Raw genomic sequence first — 16,951 nt, forward strand, 5'->3', positions numbered from 1 at the left:
ACTTGTGTATATACTGATTCTGTTCAATTAATTATGCGTCGTCACTACAAATACCGTTAATTTGAAAGATAGATATGTTAATGTCTCAAACAATAATAAACGACTGGTTACAATGTCAATCTCTGGGGATCGGTTCGGTCGGTTGTGTGTCTTTTGAAACGAGGTAAAAATTACAAAAATGAATTAACAGATTTACTAGAGGCTTTGACCAATAAAATTATAGATACACTAGTGAATTCCCTTACTTTTATAATTTTCATCTTGTTTCAAGCCTTGGCTAAAATTATTAGGCACCCATTAAAATAAAGTTTTTTTTAAATAACATTTATTAAAAAAAAAAATAAACGTGTTTATAATAATAAACAGCGTAGTAAAAAACTTTTAACAATAAAAGTCTTTTCTAGTATTAGATTCAGTACAGGATAATGATTACGAAGGTACCTAATAATTTTGGCCGAGGCTGTAACGTAGACCGGTACTCATAGGCCTAGTTCACATCGATCTCTTGATACGCGTATTAAATAGTAAATAACTAGTAAATTAGTTTATTTATTAGCTGATCAGTTTAAATATACTATTTGATACGCGTATCAAGAGATCGGGCCTAAGCAGAACTTAAGGCATAAAACACTGCCAAGACAGCCATTCTGTTTAGGCCCATCGGTGTAAACCAGGCCATATTAGTCGGTTCTTATTTTAAGACCGTCTTAAGTAATGTCAATACGGCCCTGTAATTGGTTTATGACATCTTAAGATTGTACTTAAGGGTCGACAGGAGTAACACTACCGACCTCTGTCGGGTTGCTTAGCTGCGAGTCCGTATTTTATTTATTATAAATTTTTTAAGAGCCAAAATGGAAAATCCGGCTCTGTACCGCCTTGCGGCTGATCTTACTGATTAAAACGAGCATAAGTTTAATGAGATTCGTTAATTAATTTGGCTAAAATTTGGGAAAAACCTTTTCTAAGCAGCTTTTCAGGCTTGCTTAAAGCTGCAAAGCTGTTTAGGAACGGTTTTTCCCAAATTTTAGCCAAATTAATTAACGAATCTCATTAAACTTATGCTCGTTTTAATCAGTAAGATCAGCCGCAAGGCGGTACAGAGCCAGATTTTCCATTTTGGCTCTTAAAAAATTTATAATAAATAAAATACGGACTCGCAGCTAAGCAATCCGACAGAGGTCGGTAGTGTTACTCCTGTCGACCCTTAAGATGGTTGTTGCCCCTTTTCCGCCAGCCGCTCACAAAGTAAACGTAATAAGAGAATCAATCAGCATCGCAAAGCGACAACAATAAACTTCGATAGATTCGAGTATCGATTAAATCACAATAAGAGAACCAATCAGCGTCGCGAAAAAAGACAACAATATACTTCGATAGATTCGAATATCGATTAAATCGAACATAACCGACCGGACCACCAACCCCCAGAGATTGACATTGTAACCAGTCGTTTATTATCGTTCGAGACATTAACATCTATCTTTCAAATTAACGGCATTTGTAGTGACGACGCATAATTAATTAAACAGAATCAGTACACAAGTGTAATATACAAAGTAAGTCATTAAAAGCAATAATAATTAATTATTTATTTCTTGTGGAAGATATCAAAATCTCGGGTACTCGCAACTCGCAACAGGGTGCTTCCGAAGAAGCGCTCGGGGTTAGATTTTGCTATAGCATGTTACATGCACTATACACTATACCAAAACCTAACCCCGAGCGCCTCTTCGGAAGCACCCTATAAAGATACACGCGAGGCGGTCTCGCTCTGCGCGTGCATTATACTTGGCGCGAGACACTATTTCTATATTACAAAAATAAATTTTTTAGTCTGTAATCTCGAGAAAATGGAACAATCAGGATGTTCGGAGTCGTCTGTCTGGAAACATTTTATGGAATTCAAGACCGTAAAGTGCTCACTTTGCTCTAAACTTTTAACTGTACCAACGGCAAATGTGTACTATTATTTAAAGAGACACATAGACATTTATCACCCTGATAACCCAGACAGTAGTAATAACTTGGTGAGCAATTATTGTATAATTGTATCTCGTTACATTGCAATAATATGACAATTTATTATTGTTTATTGCTGGTGAACATCAAAACGATTTATTTCAGGCACATGATCGAAACTTGGAATAGTGGATTATATTGACGTCATTACCTTATCAGTAATATAAGAATAAACGGATGCTCTTCTTTCTAATGGAAATTGAGAATCAGAATGCTGAATCATTTTTAAAATTTTGAGTGGAATTAATGGATTGTAATACAGTGGCACATACATTTTTTAATTAGTTCTAAAAAAACAATTTCAAAAAATAAAGTCATATCACATACGTTATTTTGTCGTATAAAAATCGATTTTCTTGTAGAGACTATAGAGACCCTCGTCATCTTCATCAATTTTAATCATCATCTATTTGTATCATAAGTTTAACGTCAAAATGCCTTGTTTCCAACTATTTCAGTTGATCTCATATAATTGCTGAAGTTTTATTATATACGTCATCGAGGGCTGTCTTTCATTAATACAGTAATTTTGACATTGGTAGGTATATACGCGTACATCTATTATATCTAGTTATTCGTTGAGTACTCATTTTTTATTACTTTATGAGTCTATTTTACTCTAATTTTTTATACATAAGTTTTATAATTCTGTGTATGTAATTTCCCTATGACCTTACCTGTTGTTACGCTATGCTACTATTATATAAATTCAAATGTCGTTAGTTTCAGTTCTCAATCTTCCAAGGTAGTAGAATCGTGATATTTCTAAAATTAAGAACTTGTTGTAATGAGATATACCAAGATTTACCAAAATTAATTGCTACGTAGAATTACACTTATTCCCAACATAGATTTAATATATAAGGAAAGTTATTAAAAATAAAATACATCTATGTGTCTCGCTTTGAAAATATAGCACGGTATTTAAAACATGATTTCAAGGAACGAGCATGACGAACATAGTTACGTTCCATCAATATTACTTTTCAAAGTTGTCGAGGTCAATAATGTTTTCTTTAAAATCAAACTATATATAATTAACATTGTATTTACTTTTGTTAAATTGTTAATTAAAATAATTGAGAATTTCGAGTTTATACTGTATTATAATTTCATTTTATGGTAATCTAAAACCCAGATACTTTATATCAAATAAGAACCTTATTTGTAAATTAAAATATATTTCATGTTGATTAAAAAGTTAATAGTATAAAGGAAAAGATCTAATACACAGAATGTAATGCAGAACGAAGAAGCAAAAATATTTAGATTAAATATATATTTAATAAAACTGACATTAGTTATAGAGTACTTAATAAAATTGACATTTTATATAAATAATTATTAATAATTATTTAATTAACAAACAATTCTAAATTAATTAATAGTTTTTACTTAAAGCAAGAAATTAAAGTTTGTAGTGATAGTATTTGATATCGCAAATTGGAGATATATTAGCGACACTATATACGTAAGGATCACTATTGAAAACTGCAGTACCAATATTACACCTTAAATTATAATACCTTTTTCAAAAAAAGTAAAAAAGATTCCAAGTACACGCGCAATGTATGTCGTAAATCTCAAGTGGTAGTATTTTTAATTCTTCTTAATAAAATTATTGTGTTACATATAGTTGCGTTTTCTAACTCTACTCAAGTGATATGTATTTTTTAAAAAATGCATGAAATATTTTTAAATTGCGCTATAGTTATGTATGTATTACCTCAAGCACTTTTAAATAAATCGAAGTGTTACTTATCTTTGTATTCCCATTTGAGAATTTCTTTTCACGTTGGAGAGAAAAAGAGAAAAGATGAAGTGATAAAGTTGCTCATTAATCCAAAGGACATAAGTGCAATGTAATGCAAAAGTTCCAATTTGTGATATCAAAAATAATAAAGATAAATATTAATTTATAAGATATACTTTTCCAAGTGGACAATGTAAATTTTATTTCTTAAAGAGACGTAATTAGAATTGCAATTACAATACACAATTTAATGTCTCTCAAAATTGTAAGCAAATTACATGTAAGTCGATGAGATTTTGAAATCGCAATGTGAGATGTATTCGCATTATAACATAATTTAGAAAGTAATTATCAGTAATTATCATGAAACAATATCTGTCCATATTGTTTTAATAAAAGAATAAATCTGCTTTAATAGCTGATTATAACGTCGATACGATTATTTAATTGCTCTAATTAATAATTACTCAGTGTAACAATTAAAATATCTAGAATAAGTGAGTTGTATCGAGATTATAAAACAAAATGAAAAATGGGCGTTAAAGCCTGCTCATCGGAGAATATTTAAAATATAATAATTAATAAAATTACATATTTAGCTTTTAATTATGAAAACAATTATAAATAAATATAAATAATTATAAATAATTATAAATAATTATAAATAATTATAAATACTAGTCGGCGTACCACATTCAATATACAGATCTTTTTTTGATAAAATTATTGAATTTATCGTTATCGTTTACTCAATGTGGTGATAATGTGATAGCTTCTTGCGATTCCATAAACCCCATAAAACTCATAAATAAAATATTGAACTATATTGGTTATCAATTTGTACAGTATACATATAATCAAAAATGGTATTGAACAATTGCGAAAAGCACCTAACATCTATCTAGTTAAATTATATTATATATTAATCATATTAAATAATAATAAATTAAATATAATAATCGGAAAGATACCGTTTTAAAACGCAGATCATGGTGCCGCGGTGGTTTAAAAAATAACGAAACTTATAAAACTAATTTATCTATTAACTTTTCTGTTCGCGGTTATTCTCATGGCAGAAATTTTAATAAGCTCCATAAAAATTAATAACTATTAATGATATTTTAAAAATATAAACTAAACATCTTATTGTTAGCGGTATTCGCGGGAAGCAGTTATAATTCTTGCAAATTTATTGTCCTAGATTATATATAATCTTTACGCTATAATTATAAATATATAATATTATAATATAATATAGCTTATATTTTGTGCGAATTGTGTGCGTGCATGTTTCGACCATTAAAGATGTGAAAGTGAGCTTTACAATTCTTTTGTTGAAAAACTTTTAATATTTAATAGTCTTGTCTATTTAAAACACACTTGAAAAAAAATTTTTAAACTGCAACACAATTGCTTCTATCGCTACGAATTTAACTTGGAAAAGCCAAATTCGTGTCTTTTAAATTATCCATGATCCATTTGCTAAATCTCTCCTCGATCTCCGGTGTAAACACTTCTTTCCAACCACCCGTCGTTCCTTGCCGAATAAACATTTCTGGTGGCATCACGATGTCAGAAGTCGGCTGATTCACCATCGGATTCTTGCGGAAATTCTCTATTCTTATATGATTCACTAACTTGACGATCTGCTCGTCACTGTAATGCTTATTAAAAAATGCAGCAATTTTTTTTATGTTTCCAGATAAATCCTGTGCAAAATAGATAAAAACGTTACGTATAGAACAGTAATATTTTTAAATTAGATGTATGTAATATTTTTAATTATCTGTTGTATTTTTATTGTTAAATCCAAATAATATGATCAAGTACTATATAGAAGATTTAAGTTTAAGTTTACTTATGTATTTTAAGTAGAATTTAAGTAGAATTTTACTCATATTTCTATAAATACTTAAAATCTCAAAAATTATAAACATTAAAAATATTTAATTCCTCCTATTGTTTTAGAAAACAAATTAACACATGTAATAATTAAAAAAATTTTCTTTATATTTTATATGAAACAACGCACTAAAGTAGAATTTCCTTTTATCTCACCTTTATCAGATCTTCGTAGAAGAGAAACATTATATTTGCTCTGTGTCTTATCATCCACGCTTCCTTCACGTGTTCCCAATAAGGACTCCATAGCGCTGAAATTGTTGTAGATTATAGACTTTCAAAATAATAACTGAGATAATAAATTAAGCTGAAAAAACTAATCAACATTTCGTAAAGCTTACTGTGGTCATTCATGAAATTATTACAGAACTGTTCGAAAGATCCCTCATACAGTTTCAAAGATTTCTGGAATTTATACCACGAGACAACCACGTCTCTTGGATTTCTTGCAACGTAGATAATCTAAGAACAAAAATGATCAACGGTTGACTGCAAATTTTCGTATTCTAATGTATCCCTTCGACCCTTCGACGTATGAAATGAGATAAAGAACAATTAACTTAAATATACATAAATGACAAATGCTTCGATGAATTTAAAATAAAAATCTCGAAGGGGCAGTGTTTAACGCCTTTAAATTTTTTTCTCAGCGTTTATTATATCTTTTCTCCTTTTAAAAATATATACCGTCTATATATTATAAATAAGCATTCAACTAATGAAATATTCAATTGCAAACACACCTTGCAAGTACTATTTACAACTGTCGGCAACAGTTCGAGAGGCATGTGGCTCTTAATGAAACGCGGCGAGGGCTGACTTTTCACAAATTCGACGCTATTTCTTTCCGTATTAATCCTACCAGGAACGTCTTTCGCGATATAGTCGTCGAACAAAGCTCCCATCCTAAAAAAAATAATTTTTCTTTACTTCTGCAGTCATTGTGAAAAATATATACGAGTATATACTTATATGTATATATGCATATATGTGTATGTATATTATACTGTACTCGACAAAAGGAAATCTTTCTACTAAATATCTTCGATGTGCCTCGTCGAAATTCATGTCGTTCGCCACCAACCATACAATTTCCTGGGTCATCGTCGTACCTAGTCAACACAGGACGTAAATTTAATTAATATTTGACAATAGCAAAAAATTGAAAAATTTCTGATTCCACACCTGACCTGGATCTGGATCACTTTTAAGAATTTCATTATTCACAATTTTTTTATTCTTTTCAAAATTTTTTGTGTTTGGACAACATTGACTCAGGTTTCATTAACAAAGAGACTTTTTAAAATATCGACTGCTTTATGCAATTTTCGAAGTTACGATGTTATTTAAACCATTACATTTTTAAATAATTTGAGGTAAAAGGAATTGGCGAAAATAAATTTATTGTTAAATAAAGTATTCTTTTTATGATAAATTTCCATTTAAATTCTATCAATGTTATATATTCTTGTTTAAGAAAATTTTTTAAAACTTGCTTCTAAATTTGCTCCTAAACTTGCTTCTAAACTAAAAGAAGAGTTAGAACAATATTCTAGAATTTATTTACTTTTGAAGTAAAATTATATGTGAAATGTATGGTGAAAGGAAGGAGATTATGTGGAATAAAATGATGTTATATGTGGGATAGTTATATGTGGATGATAGTTTTGGGCTGCGTTTCAGAACCACGCTCTTAACGCTCGAGCGTCGTTCTATTTTTGTTACTTACAGAAAGTTGAACAAGGACAGGGCACGCTCTTTGCCCTAAGAGTGTGGTTTTGGAACACAGCCTTGGAAAAGTTTCGATTAAAGGTACAATTTAATGTTGTGCACAATTTATCATACAGCAAGCGATATTTGGTGTTATAACGGACAATTTGTAAAGCTGTACATAATATTTCAGATAATATAAAAAGATTATTTCAATTATTATTACACATATTATGAGCTTTATGATTTTTTCTATTTTGTGCGTTGTATCTATATTATTGTGTATACATTCAGGTTCTTTCTTCTACAGAAAAAGCAAGGTCATGTATACATTGTTTGATAAGAGGAACAGTTCTCAGACTTCTACATTCCATCGTATACTTCGATAATAAAATATATTACTTATAACAATGTTTTATCACAATTTGTGATCTATAATCGCTCTTTTAAATTCATTATACCTACTTCGAAGTACAAGTTTCAAGATCTAAACTTTGAAAACGATTTACCTGATCTAGGATATGTAATGACCCATGTATCATCCGGACGAATTTTAAAATTATATATGTTGTCGCCCTCCTCGACATATTTATACGGCAAAAACCATTTTTTCTCACATATTTTAACGAAACCGCGTTTAAAAAACGGGTAGCATTTTGATAAATCAGCCGCCAGCTCATCCTTGACGCATTCCACTTTCAGATCCTTGAATGACATATTTCGAAAAGCCTAGCCTCCTCGTTGGTTGAAATGTCTTTCGAGTGTCTTCGCGGCCGGTACCACACTAACAAGAAGCGAAGCTTTTGCGAAGTATACAGCGACAGCTAGTAATAAAGGCCTTCACACACAAATCGACGGAAGACGTAAGACGTAAATCGTAAGGAAATCCACCAATCAGAGTCGACTATTCCCCTCTTTAAGAGGGAAGAAGAGGGGAATAGTCGACTCTGATTAGTGGATTTCCTTACGATTTACGTCTTACGTCTTCCGTCGATTTGTGTGTCCGGGGCTTAAGGTGCTTTAATTCGCTTTGTAAGTCACAGTATACATATAGTAGACAGACTTACCGACTGCTCGTTAATGATCAACACGGGCGCGCGATTCATAGGCCAGTATTCATAGTCGGTCCTTATTTCAAGATCGACTTAAGTAATGTCTTAAGATGTTAATACGGCTCTATTATGATTGGTTCATGACATCTTAAGATTGAACTTAAGACGATCTTAGATATAAGAACCAACTATGAATACCAGCTTAGAAGCATTATAAGAATTAACTATATAAGATCTCTTTTTTATTTCATGTTGCACTTTCTTTTTGCTAATTAGATTAATTACACAGGCCAACAAGAAAAAATGTTTTTAAGTAACTTTAATCAGAATGAGTGTTTCTTATAGATTTTTGATCACAAAAAACAGTCCCCGCTGTCTAAGGCCGGTATTCATAGTCAAATCTTATATTTAAGACCATCTTAAGTACGATCTTAAGATGTTATGAACCAATCACAGAGGCGTATAATTAGCATCTTAAGAAATTACTTAAGACAATCTTGAAATAAGATCCGACTATGAATACGAACCTAAATTGCTCCAACACGTAAAGTTTGAAAGTTAATTATGTTGAATTTCTTAAATAAAGAATTAGCGATTCATAGAGATAAAAGTATAATGAGTTTACGTGTCTGGCGCCCAACTATTGATTCGTGTGTAAATTTCAGATAGTCCAGTCAAATTAGACAAAAAAAAGGCATTTGCTCGGAAGTGAAGCGGTATCAATGAAACCTTTTTAGGGTTGTTGGGGGGATGTAGAAGAGCTTATTTCTGAGTTGTCGGGTTAATCGGACCGATGGGTTTTTAAGGGGGGGAGGGGGACTGAAAAATTTCGTTTTTTCGCAATAACTCGGCGAATTTTGACCGTACATGATTGACTAACCTCTCATTTTGTAGCTCTTTTAAAGCCCTACAATTCATTTCGTGAAGACCCTAACTTAAAATCAATATTTGTCGAGTTCTAGCCGGTGAAAGTGGGAAAAAATGTATTTTGTCGCGGTTTTTTGCGTTTATCTCGTTTCCATTAATAGATAGAAATGTGCCGCCACTGACAAAGTTGTAGGGCTTGAAGAGACCTACAAAACGAGAGGTCAGTCGTTCAGATTCGTTAAAAATTGAGCCCTGGGAAGCCTCTGGAAGTCGTGCTTTTAACGCGTGGCCGATCGTCGCCGCGGCGCCGCCGCCGGCGACGATCGGCCACGCGACGGTGCGCGTCGAGTCGAGTGCGCTCGGGACTCGGCGCGTATTTCGCTTATCTCTCTTTTCGAGTATAAAGTTAATGAAAAATTGTAACATTTAAACGCAAAAAACCGCAACAAAATACATTTTTTCCCACTTTCACCGGCTAGAACTCGACAAATATTAGGGGTATTCAAATAAGTTAAAGTTTAACGGTTTGACAGGTTATGTTGGGTTAAAGTCAAATAAAAAGTTAATTAATTAACTTTGGGCGCGCTACTCTTTAAGGTTATGCAGAATACATAAGTGACTCATTAACCTATCACATTAATCTTTGGGTTAAAAGTGTAAAAATTAATTTTTTACCCGACTTTAACCCGACATAACCTGTCAAACCGTTAAACTCTAACTTATTTGAATACCCCTATTAATTTTAAGTTAGAGTCTTCAGGAAATAAATTGTAGGGCTTTAAAAGAGCTACAAAATGAGAGGTTAGTCAATCATGTACGGTCAAAATTCGCCGAGTTATTGCGAAAAAACAAAATTTTTCATTCCCCCTCCCCCCCTTAAAAACCCATCGGTCCGATTAACCCGACAACTCAGAAATAAGCTCTTCTACATCCCCCCAACAACCCTAAAAAGGTTTCATTGATACGCTTCACTTCCGAGCTCAAATGTCTAATTTGACTGGACTAAGATGCGAAGGATCCGCTCGAGAGACTTTCCATGCTTCTCTGCTTACCCTCTTCTTTTGATCCGTCGGAAAAGACGTGACAAAATTTGACATTTTAGCTATTATACACGTGACATGTAACACATATCTTATATATTAAATCCTATTTCTTATACTAAAATACGCCTACACAACTGCTATTACAAAATACGCCTAATAAAATTCCACTTCCTTTTAATTAAAAATAAATTTTTTTAAATGAATATTAATTAGTGTCATAAATTTTAATGTATATTTTTTTAAATTTTATATTTATATTGTTTAAATTATTACATATTATTATAGGTATTATATAAAATATATAAATAAACACTGCACAAATTTAAATAATAAAATTGTTTTATTTACACTTAAATTATATCTACAGCTTAGTTATGCTTGATACAATTATAATTTTTGAAAATTCATTGTCCTGCAATATATAAAATGTTACACAAAAATGGACACATAATTATCATTATTTTTTTTGTTAGAAAGGTACACAGAATTACAAAAATTTGCATAATGAATTTTTAAAGTATAATAAAAAGGAAAAGCCGCGTAAGTATATATACTTTTGCTAAAAAAATTTATCATATAAACTAAAGTTATATAAATTTTACACAAAGTAAACGGGAAATCCTATCTAATTTTGTGTAAAAAGTCAATATTGGTACATATTAAATTTGTAATATATTCTTCCTCTTCAGTTGTGTCATATATGCTAGGCAGTGTTGTACATTATTCGAATAAATTTTTATTCGATTACGAATAACGAATAATTTTTTTATTCGTTATTCTTTATTCGTTGATAGAATTATTCATCATTAAAATTATTCGTTATTCACAGTTAAATATTGTTACGTCAGAACCCTGGAATTTAGGTATATTGGTTCGACGGATAGCGAAGGAAAGGCTATCTAAGGGAGGGGGTATGGGAAGACGTAACGAGATCTTATGGTATCTCGGGTTCACGCTAGAAGGGCGCGTGCCTCGAGTCGAATGCACTTTTCAGAAAAACTTCAGTCGTAGGTCAACGTCCAGAAGAGACGCTATTACGCCTACTGAGAGTTTTCGTGTGCACTCGCGGTCCTGTTTTCGCTCAATGATATAATATCCCTATTACCGGGGATCGGACCTTGTGCGATTTTAGGGAGGTAGTGAGAGGTGATCAGGTCTTATTTATTTTAATTTATCAAATAATTAGAACATTTATTACAAAAAAGAACAAAATATTATTACAAATTAAAAATCATTATTATATATATAAAGTACGTGAGAGTGTGGTGTGTGCGTGTGGAATGACATTTGTTCCGGTACGGGTGTAACACAAATTCAGAGGATCGATCGGGGATAGGATGGTCGATATGCGGGGACCGTTCACTTTTTAAGAATGAAGCTAGGAGCTATTGCTCCACTATGCGGGCGCGTCTGTTCCGAATTGTCCGATTCCGGATAATTATTTCCAAAGACTTGCGACGATGAATTTGCGACTTCACTAAAATTATTTTATAATTTTGAATTCGAAAATGGGGGGGGGAGAGTTTTAAAGATGAAATATATATTTGTACATATATTTATATATATGTGTGTTCTCGTATACGGTATACACACACATACATACTGTAGAGATGTATGATGATAACCGAGCGGGTATCTCGGACTTACTGTTGACGGTTGCTATCCAGGGAATCAAGTGACTGCGGCGGATTCTTCTGGACGTGAAACGGGTGGCAGTGGTGGCTATTAGTGAGTTTGTCCGGACCTTCGGTTACTGCGGGGTGATCGACACGCGCACAGAATCTACTCGCGACGCGACAGAAATCTGGTTTCGCTTAAGCGAGGAGTACAGCTGGCTGATGATTGATAAATACGGCTGGTAAATATAGTTTCAAGACGTCTCGGATTGGATCAGAAGTGACTCCAAGTGCGCAAAGTCGCGATTTTTATATAAAATTATGTAGGCGGGATTATGTTTTAATCTAATTTGATTGGTGGAGTTCTCTTCTGATCGTGACGTAGGTTTTGATTTTCCGCCTATCCTGTGGCAAGTTTCCCCAAAAATCGTGATTGTCTATGAGCAATTTCTAATTAGCGGCTATTCATTGGCGGGTACATATTATTATCTTGCACTTTGAGTCCCTTCCAGAGGCTTAACTTTATCAATCGCCGCGAGGCCTTAGGTCTTAGGTCAAATTTGCGTTTCACGGAAAAGCGTGAGATCAGCACTCCCATGACCCGAGAGGTCACCCAGATCCTTATGGCGTTTTTAATTTATTGCGCCCTTTGCCACGAAATTTCGAGATAATTGAAATTTCGTGCTTTATTTCGTGGAATTAGATGGAATGCGACAAACAAGTCTATAATTTGCCTATTTTATTAGTCTCGAGTCTTCTGGAAGGTTTCGTCATTTACTATTTAATGAGCGATGACAGTTGGAGTGCATCCGCTTCGTCAATTAATAACCGCTATTTTATGGTTTCCGTGTGTTTCGTGTGATGAAATGAATGATTCCACGAAAGAAAGAAATCGTGGAGTCAACAGGACGTAACAATATGTTTATTCGTTATTTTTATTTGTTATTTTTTATTCGAAAATAAAACAAAATATATAAAAAATTTTGTTAACAAATGATAATATTTCGTGAACGTAAAGTTATAATTTATTAATTAGTATTTTTAACGTCAAATAAATAATTAAAACTAAAGAAATTAAATAAATTTACAATCAATAAAATAAAAAACAACATAAAAACTAATCTTATTTATAAATAAAAAAAGAGAAATTTAATGAAAAAAGTACATAATCAACTTTAGTTTCCCAAAGTGTAGATTTCAGAATGTTTTTCTTTTAGTTGGTTTAAAAAAATCACTTAAAAGTAATTATTATTAAAGTTTATTTTTTATTTGATACATTTTTATTTAAAAATGCTTTCAGAAGAACACGTTTTTCAAACATATACTGTCTGATAATCGATGATATTTGGCTGTATTAATCATCGTAGCAAATGAAAATAATCTCTCCACGTACTACTGGAGCCGAAGAAGGAATCAATGTATTGTATTTTATAAAAACTTTATTTATTGTAGGATATTTTTCTAGATAAGATATCTGAGAGTCTGGATCTCCTAAATAACGAAAAATCTAGAAACAAAAACGAAAATAAAGATCATAAAGCAAATATTTTTGTTTTTGTTTCTAGATTTTTCATTATCTAGGAGATCCAGACTCTCAGATATCTTATCTAGAAAAATATCCTACAATAAAGAAAGTTTTTATAAAATACAATACATTCATTCCTTTTTCGGCTCCGGTGGAGAGCGCTAGATTATTTTCATTTGCTACGATGATTAATACAGCCAAATATCATCGATAAATGTTTGGATGAGATATAATATACATTTTTGTAGAATGGTTCGCGTTTTAAAAGAGGGTAAACTAAATCAATTTACAATTAGTACGAATATAGTACTATAGCGTATCAAACGTTCGGTGTAAATTCCCAAACAGCACGCATGTCCAAAATCGAGACGTAAAAGTACGTCTTAAAGACATCTTTGAAACGTTTTATGTAATAATAATGTCTTAAAAACATCTTAATGACGTCTTTAAGACGTCTTATGTCCCGATTTTAGACATAGTGCTGTCTAAGTTGAGCCATAGAAATGGGAATACAACGTAGGTTCAAAATTAGCGCCACTCCCGCATTGCTCGTCACGTGAGCCGCGTTAGTTCGTCACTTCTGGGGACCAGGGGACAGACGGCGTTGAGGACCATTTCGTTTTCCTGGGGCGTTTGCTCGTAGCGATTTGGCATGTGCTCTTTGGGTAGGGATTAGGAGGAGGGGGGAACGGAGAGGAGAACCACGGATCGGTGTGGATTGTGGTTGTGGTTGTGGATCACGGTCAGCCAAGATGGCGAACCTTCGAGGGGGCTGAAGGTATCCGTCGCTCGTTCTCGTTCTCGTTCTCACCCTCGCGTAATCTCCCGCGCGTCGAAGTGAACGGAGTTGGCGTATTATGTCCGCGTATACGTTCTCGCAGAGGCTGTTTACGCCGACGCCACCGGAGCGCGGCAGCTTCCCGCTGGACCATGAGGGCCGTTGCAAGAGCACCATGATCAGGTACATGCGCTGCCTGGCCGAGAATCGCAATCAGAACACGATGTGCCGCGACATCGCCAAGGAGTACCTTGGCTGCCGCATGGACCACGACCTGATGGCGCACGAGGATTGGTCCAAGCTCGGCTTCGCCGACAAGATCGAGGGCGCCAAGGAAACGTAACGTCGATAATCGTCCTTGAGAGATCAGAGATCAGATATCCCGTGTATCTCAAAAGAAAGGAGGGGGATTATCTTGGTCGTCGTCGTCGTTATCGTCGTTGTCGTTGTTGTTCATCCCGATTTTCCTCGGAGAATGCCTGGTGCACTCTCTCTCTAGTCTAATCGGTGCTCTTAAAACTTTCGATGTAAAAAGGACACCAGACTATATAGAGTTTGGTGAATTAGTGTGTTCAAGCGAGAATACGCACTGCCAGCCAGGTGCAACAAGAACTTCCTCTATGCCAGTGTTGTTGAGAAAGAAGTAACAATAAGAACAATAGGTTTAATAAGAGACCAATTTAAAGGGAGAAAGAGAGAACTGAACGATACTAAAAATTGCGTATATCTACCTTTTATTTTCATAAGAAGGAAGATTGAGAATTAAGTTATATCGCTTGACCACTCGTTGGGTTGGGCTTCTTGAGCTTTAACATAAAGATATCCCTGTAGCTTGTTACACGGCTGGATTGTGTTGCAACCCAAGTGGCCTAAGAGAGCAATTATCCCATAAATAAAATAGAGAGTTTCGATATTTATCACGTTGAAAACTGAGAGTCTATCAGATTTTACTGCAGAGTCCAGACTGACGTAGAACAGGAGGCAACGCAAAGGTGAAGAAAATGGCGAGCTCCTCCAGGAAGAGAGTACTGATAGGCTGCACCGGTAGCGTCGCCACGATCAAGCTGCCGCAGCTGGTGGAGATGCTGCGACAGAACAATCTGGAGGTGAGGGTGGTCGTGACGGAGAGAGCCAAGCACTTCCTGAAGGACGCCCAGCTGCCGCCTGAGATCCAGGTCTTGTCCGACACAGTGGAGTGGGCCGCCTGGCAGGACCGCGGCGATCCGGTGCTGCACATAGACCTAGTGAAATGGGCGGACGTGTTCGTGATAGCGCCGTTGGATGCCAATACTCTGGGCAAGATTGCCAGTGGCATATGCGATAATATCGTTACCTGCGTGGCACGCGCATGGGACCCTGCCAAGCCGTTCCTCTTCTGCCCAGCTATGAACACCAAGATGTGGGAGCATCCAATTACAATGCCTCAAGTGAGATGAAAAGAATAGCGCAGAAATTAAAATAAGAGAATGTTAAGATTTTCTCGTTAAAACAAATAAATAGATAAAGTATATGATCCTTTTTATATACATTTGCAGAAAAAATAATCACATACAGGGAGGAATGTCCCCTTTAATTTTTTGTATTTAAGAAACACCCTGTATACTATTTACTTAAATTGAATTAAATTGAATTAAATTCAATTCGTGCAGATATTTGTATTTGAAATTGCATCATTAAAAATGAAAAACTTAATTAAACCAATAACAATGTTGGACAAATTCTAATAAAAAGAGATAAAGAAGAGTATAATAGTCAAAGATAAACGTAGACATTAAATTTTTTCTGTCTTATATAATTTTTCTATTTTTCTTTTTTCTTAACGAAGAGATTCATGGAGTTTTGTGCTTTCTCAGGTATCGCTACTCAAATCCTGGGGCTACAAGGAGGTGCATTGCATAACCAAGATGCTGATGTGCGGCGATGCGGGAATAGGCGCGATGGCCGAAGTGGACACGATCGTGCGATCCGTTCTGCGAGCCTTGAATCCCTGGATGGATCAGTCGGATCTGTGTCCCTAGCAGCGGCTGAGATCGGCCTCCTCGTGCGAGCCTCGTCGACGACGCGAGTATCGATGAAGCTCTGTCACGTCGTGAGCGCCGATATCAGGATCTCCAAAGACGCGCTATGGTGCGATTCGAACATACGCTTATAATGATTAATAAAGATACACGCCAAGATGTCGCTTATCTCTAATAAAAAATTGGGAGGAGCCTAAGACCCGAATCTTTCGAACCCGTATACGGCTCGTGTAATCAAGAATTTACGTTTATTAGCGAAAACGCATTCATAAATTTTTCTCGAGTTACGTTGTTCACCGAGAATTTCATTCTTTCATTGCTCTTATAGGACGAACTACGTCATCGTTAGGTCATTGTTAGGTAGGAACCTACGTAAGTTATACGCGAACAGCGAAATCTGAGTTTGAACGCATCATGGTCGTCATATCCTTTGCTCAACCTGGAATAAATCAATCGTACCGTGAGGAACAAACGAGATAATCGTAATTTTATCTGTCCAGTTGAAATGCGATGTATAAAAATGCTCTAAAGAAAAGGGAAAATTCTGTTGACATATCCTAAAGTTGATCCGCTGGAATGTACAATGCTTTTGTTAAATATATGAACAATATATAAATATATATATATATATATATATATGAATTACAAATATATAAGGCGTTCTT

The 16,951-nt window shown here is 34.3% G+C and overlaps 3 protein-coding genes and 1 long non-coding RNA gene across 4 annotated transcripts; 3 read left to right on the forward strand and 1 right to left on the reverse strand.

Moving 5' to 3' along the window:
- Window positions 1-1,154: 1,154 nt before the first annotated feature.
- LOC139819037 (uncharacterized) lies at window positions 1,155-2,874 on the forward strand. Its single transcript, XR_011733579.1, has 3 exons — window positions 1,155-1,559; window positions 1,837-2,030; window positions 2,128-2,874. It is a non-coding gene; the product is annotated as an uncharacterized lncRNA (long non-coding RNA).
- Window positions 2,875-3,692: 818 nt separating this feature from the next.
- LOC139819036 (sulfotransferase 1C4-like) lies at window positions 3,693-8,222 on the reverse strand. Its single transcript, XM_071788169.1, has 6 exons — window positions 7,897-8,222; window positions 6,690-6,789; window positions 6,421-6,583; window positions 6,019-6,139; window positions 5,834-5,928; window positions 3,693-5,484 (listed from the first exon to the last, which is right to left on the reverse strand). The coding sequence occupies exons 1-6, from the start codon at window positions 8,102-8,104 to the stop codon at window positions 5,206-5,208; spliced, it is 966 nt and encodes a 321-aa protein (XP_071644270.1). The 5' UTR covers window positions 8,105-8,222; the 3' UTR covers window positions 3,693-5,205.
- A 5,933-nt stretch (window positions 8,223-14,155) lies between these two features.
- Window positions 14,156-14,659, forward strand: LOC139819850 (cytochrome c oxidase assembly protein COX19). The gene has a single exon (XM_071789618.1). The coding sequence runs from the start codon at window positions 14,348-14,350 to the stop codon at window positions 14,609-14,611; it is 264 nt and encodes an 87-aa protein (XP_071645719.1). The 5' UTR covers window positions 14,156-14,347; the 3' UTR covers window positions 14,612-14,659.
- Window positions 14,660-14,805: 146 nt separating this feature from the next.
- Ppcdc (phosphopantothenoylcysteine decarboxylase) lies at window positions 14,806-16,942 on the forward strand. Its single transcript, XM_071789616.1, has 2 exons — window positions 14,806-15,695; window positions 16,122-16,942. The coding sequence occupies exons 1-2, from the start codon at window positions 15,270-15,272 to the stop codon at window positions 16,284-16,286; spliced, it is 591 nt and encodes a 196-aa protein (XP_071645717.1). The 5' UTR covers window positions 14,806-15,269; the 3' UTR covers window positions 16,287-16,942.
- The last annotated feature ends 9 nt before the right edge of the window (window positions 16,943-16,951 follow it).

The sequence above is a fragment of the Temnothorax longispinosus genome, chromosome 9 (genome assembly GCF_030848805.1).
Source record: "Temnothorax longispinosus isolate EJ_2023e chromosome 9, Tlon_JGU_v1, whole genome shotgun sequence".
NCBI classification, from domain to species: Eukaryota; Metazoa; Arthropoda; class Insecta; order Hymenoptera; family Formicidae; genus Temnothorax; species Temnothorax longispinosus.

Coding starts and splice junctions, on each gene's coding strand:
- LOC139819850 (XM_071789618.1), top strand. CDS start 14,348: ATGTCCGCGTATACGTTCTCGCAGAGGCTGTTTACGCCGACGCCACCG.
- LOC139819036 (XM_071788169.1), bottom strand. CDS start 8,104: ATGTCATTCAAGGATCTGAAAGTGGAATGCGTCAAGGATGAGCTGGCG. Junction 6,140..6,420: donor TTGTAAATAGTACTTGCAAG/GTGTGTTTGCAA, acceptor TTTTGTTCTTAG/ATTATCTACGTTGCAAGAAA. Junction 5,929..6,018: donor TAATTTCATGAATGACCACA/GTAAGCTTTACG, acceptor CAACAATTTCAG/CGCTATGGAGTCCTTATTGG.
- Ppcdc (XM_071789616.1), top strand. CDS start 15,270: ATGGCGAGCTCCTCCAGGAAGAGAGTACTGATAGGCTGCACCGGTAGC. Junction 15,696..16,121: donor ATCCAATTACAATGCCTCAA/GTGAGATGAAAA, acceptor GTGCTTTCTCAG/GTATCGCTACTCAAATCCTG.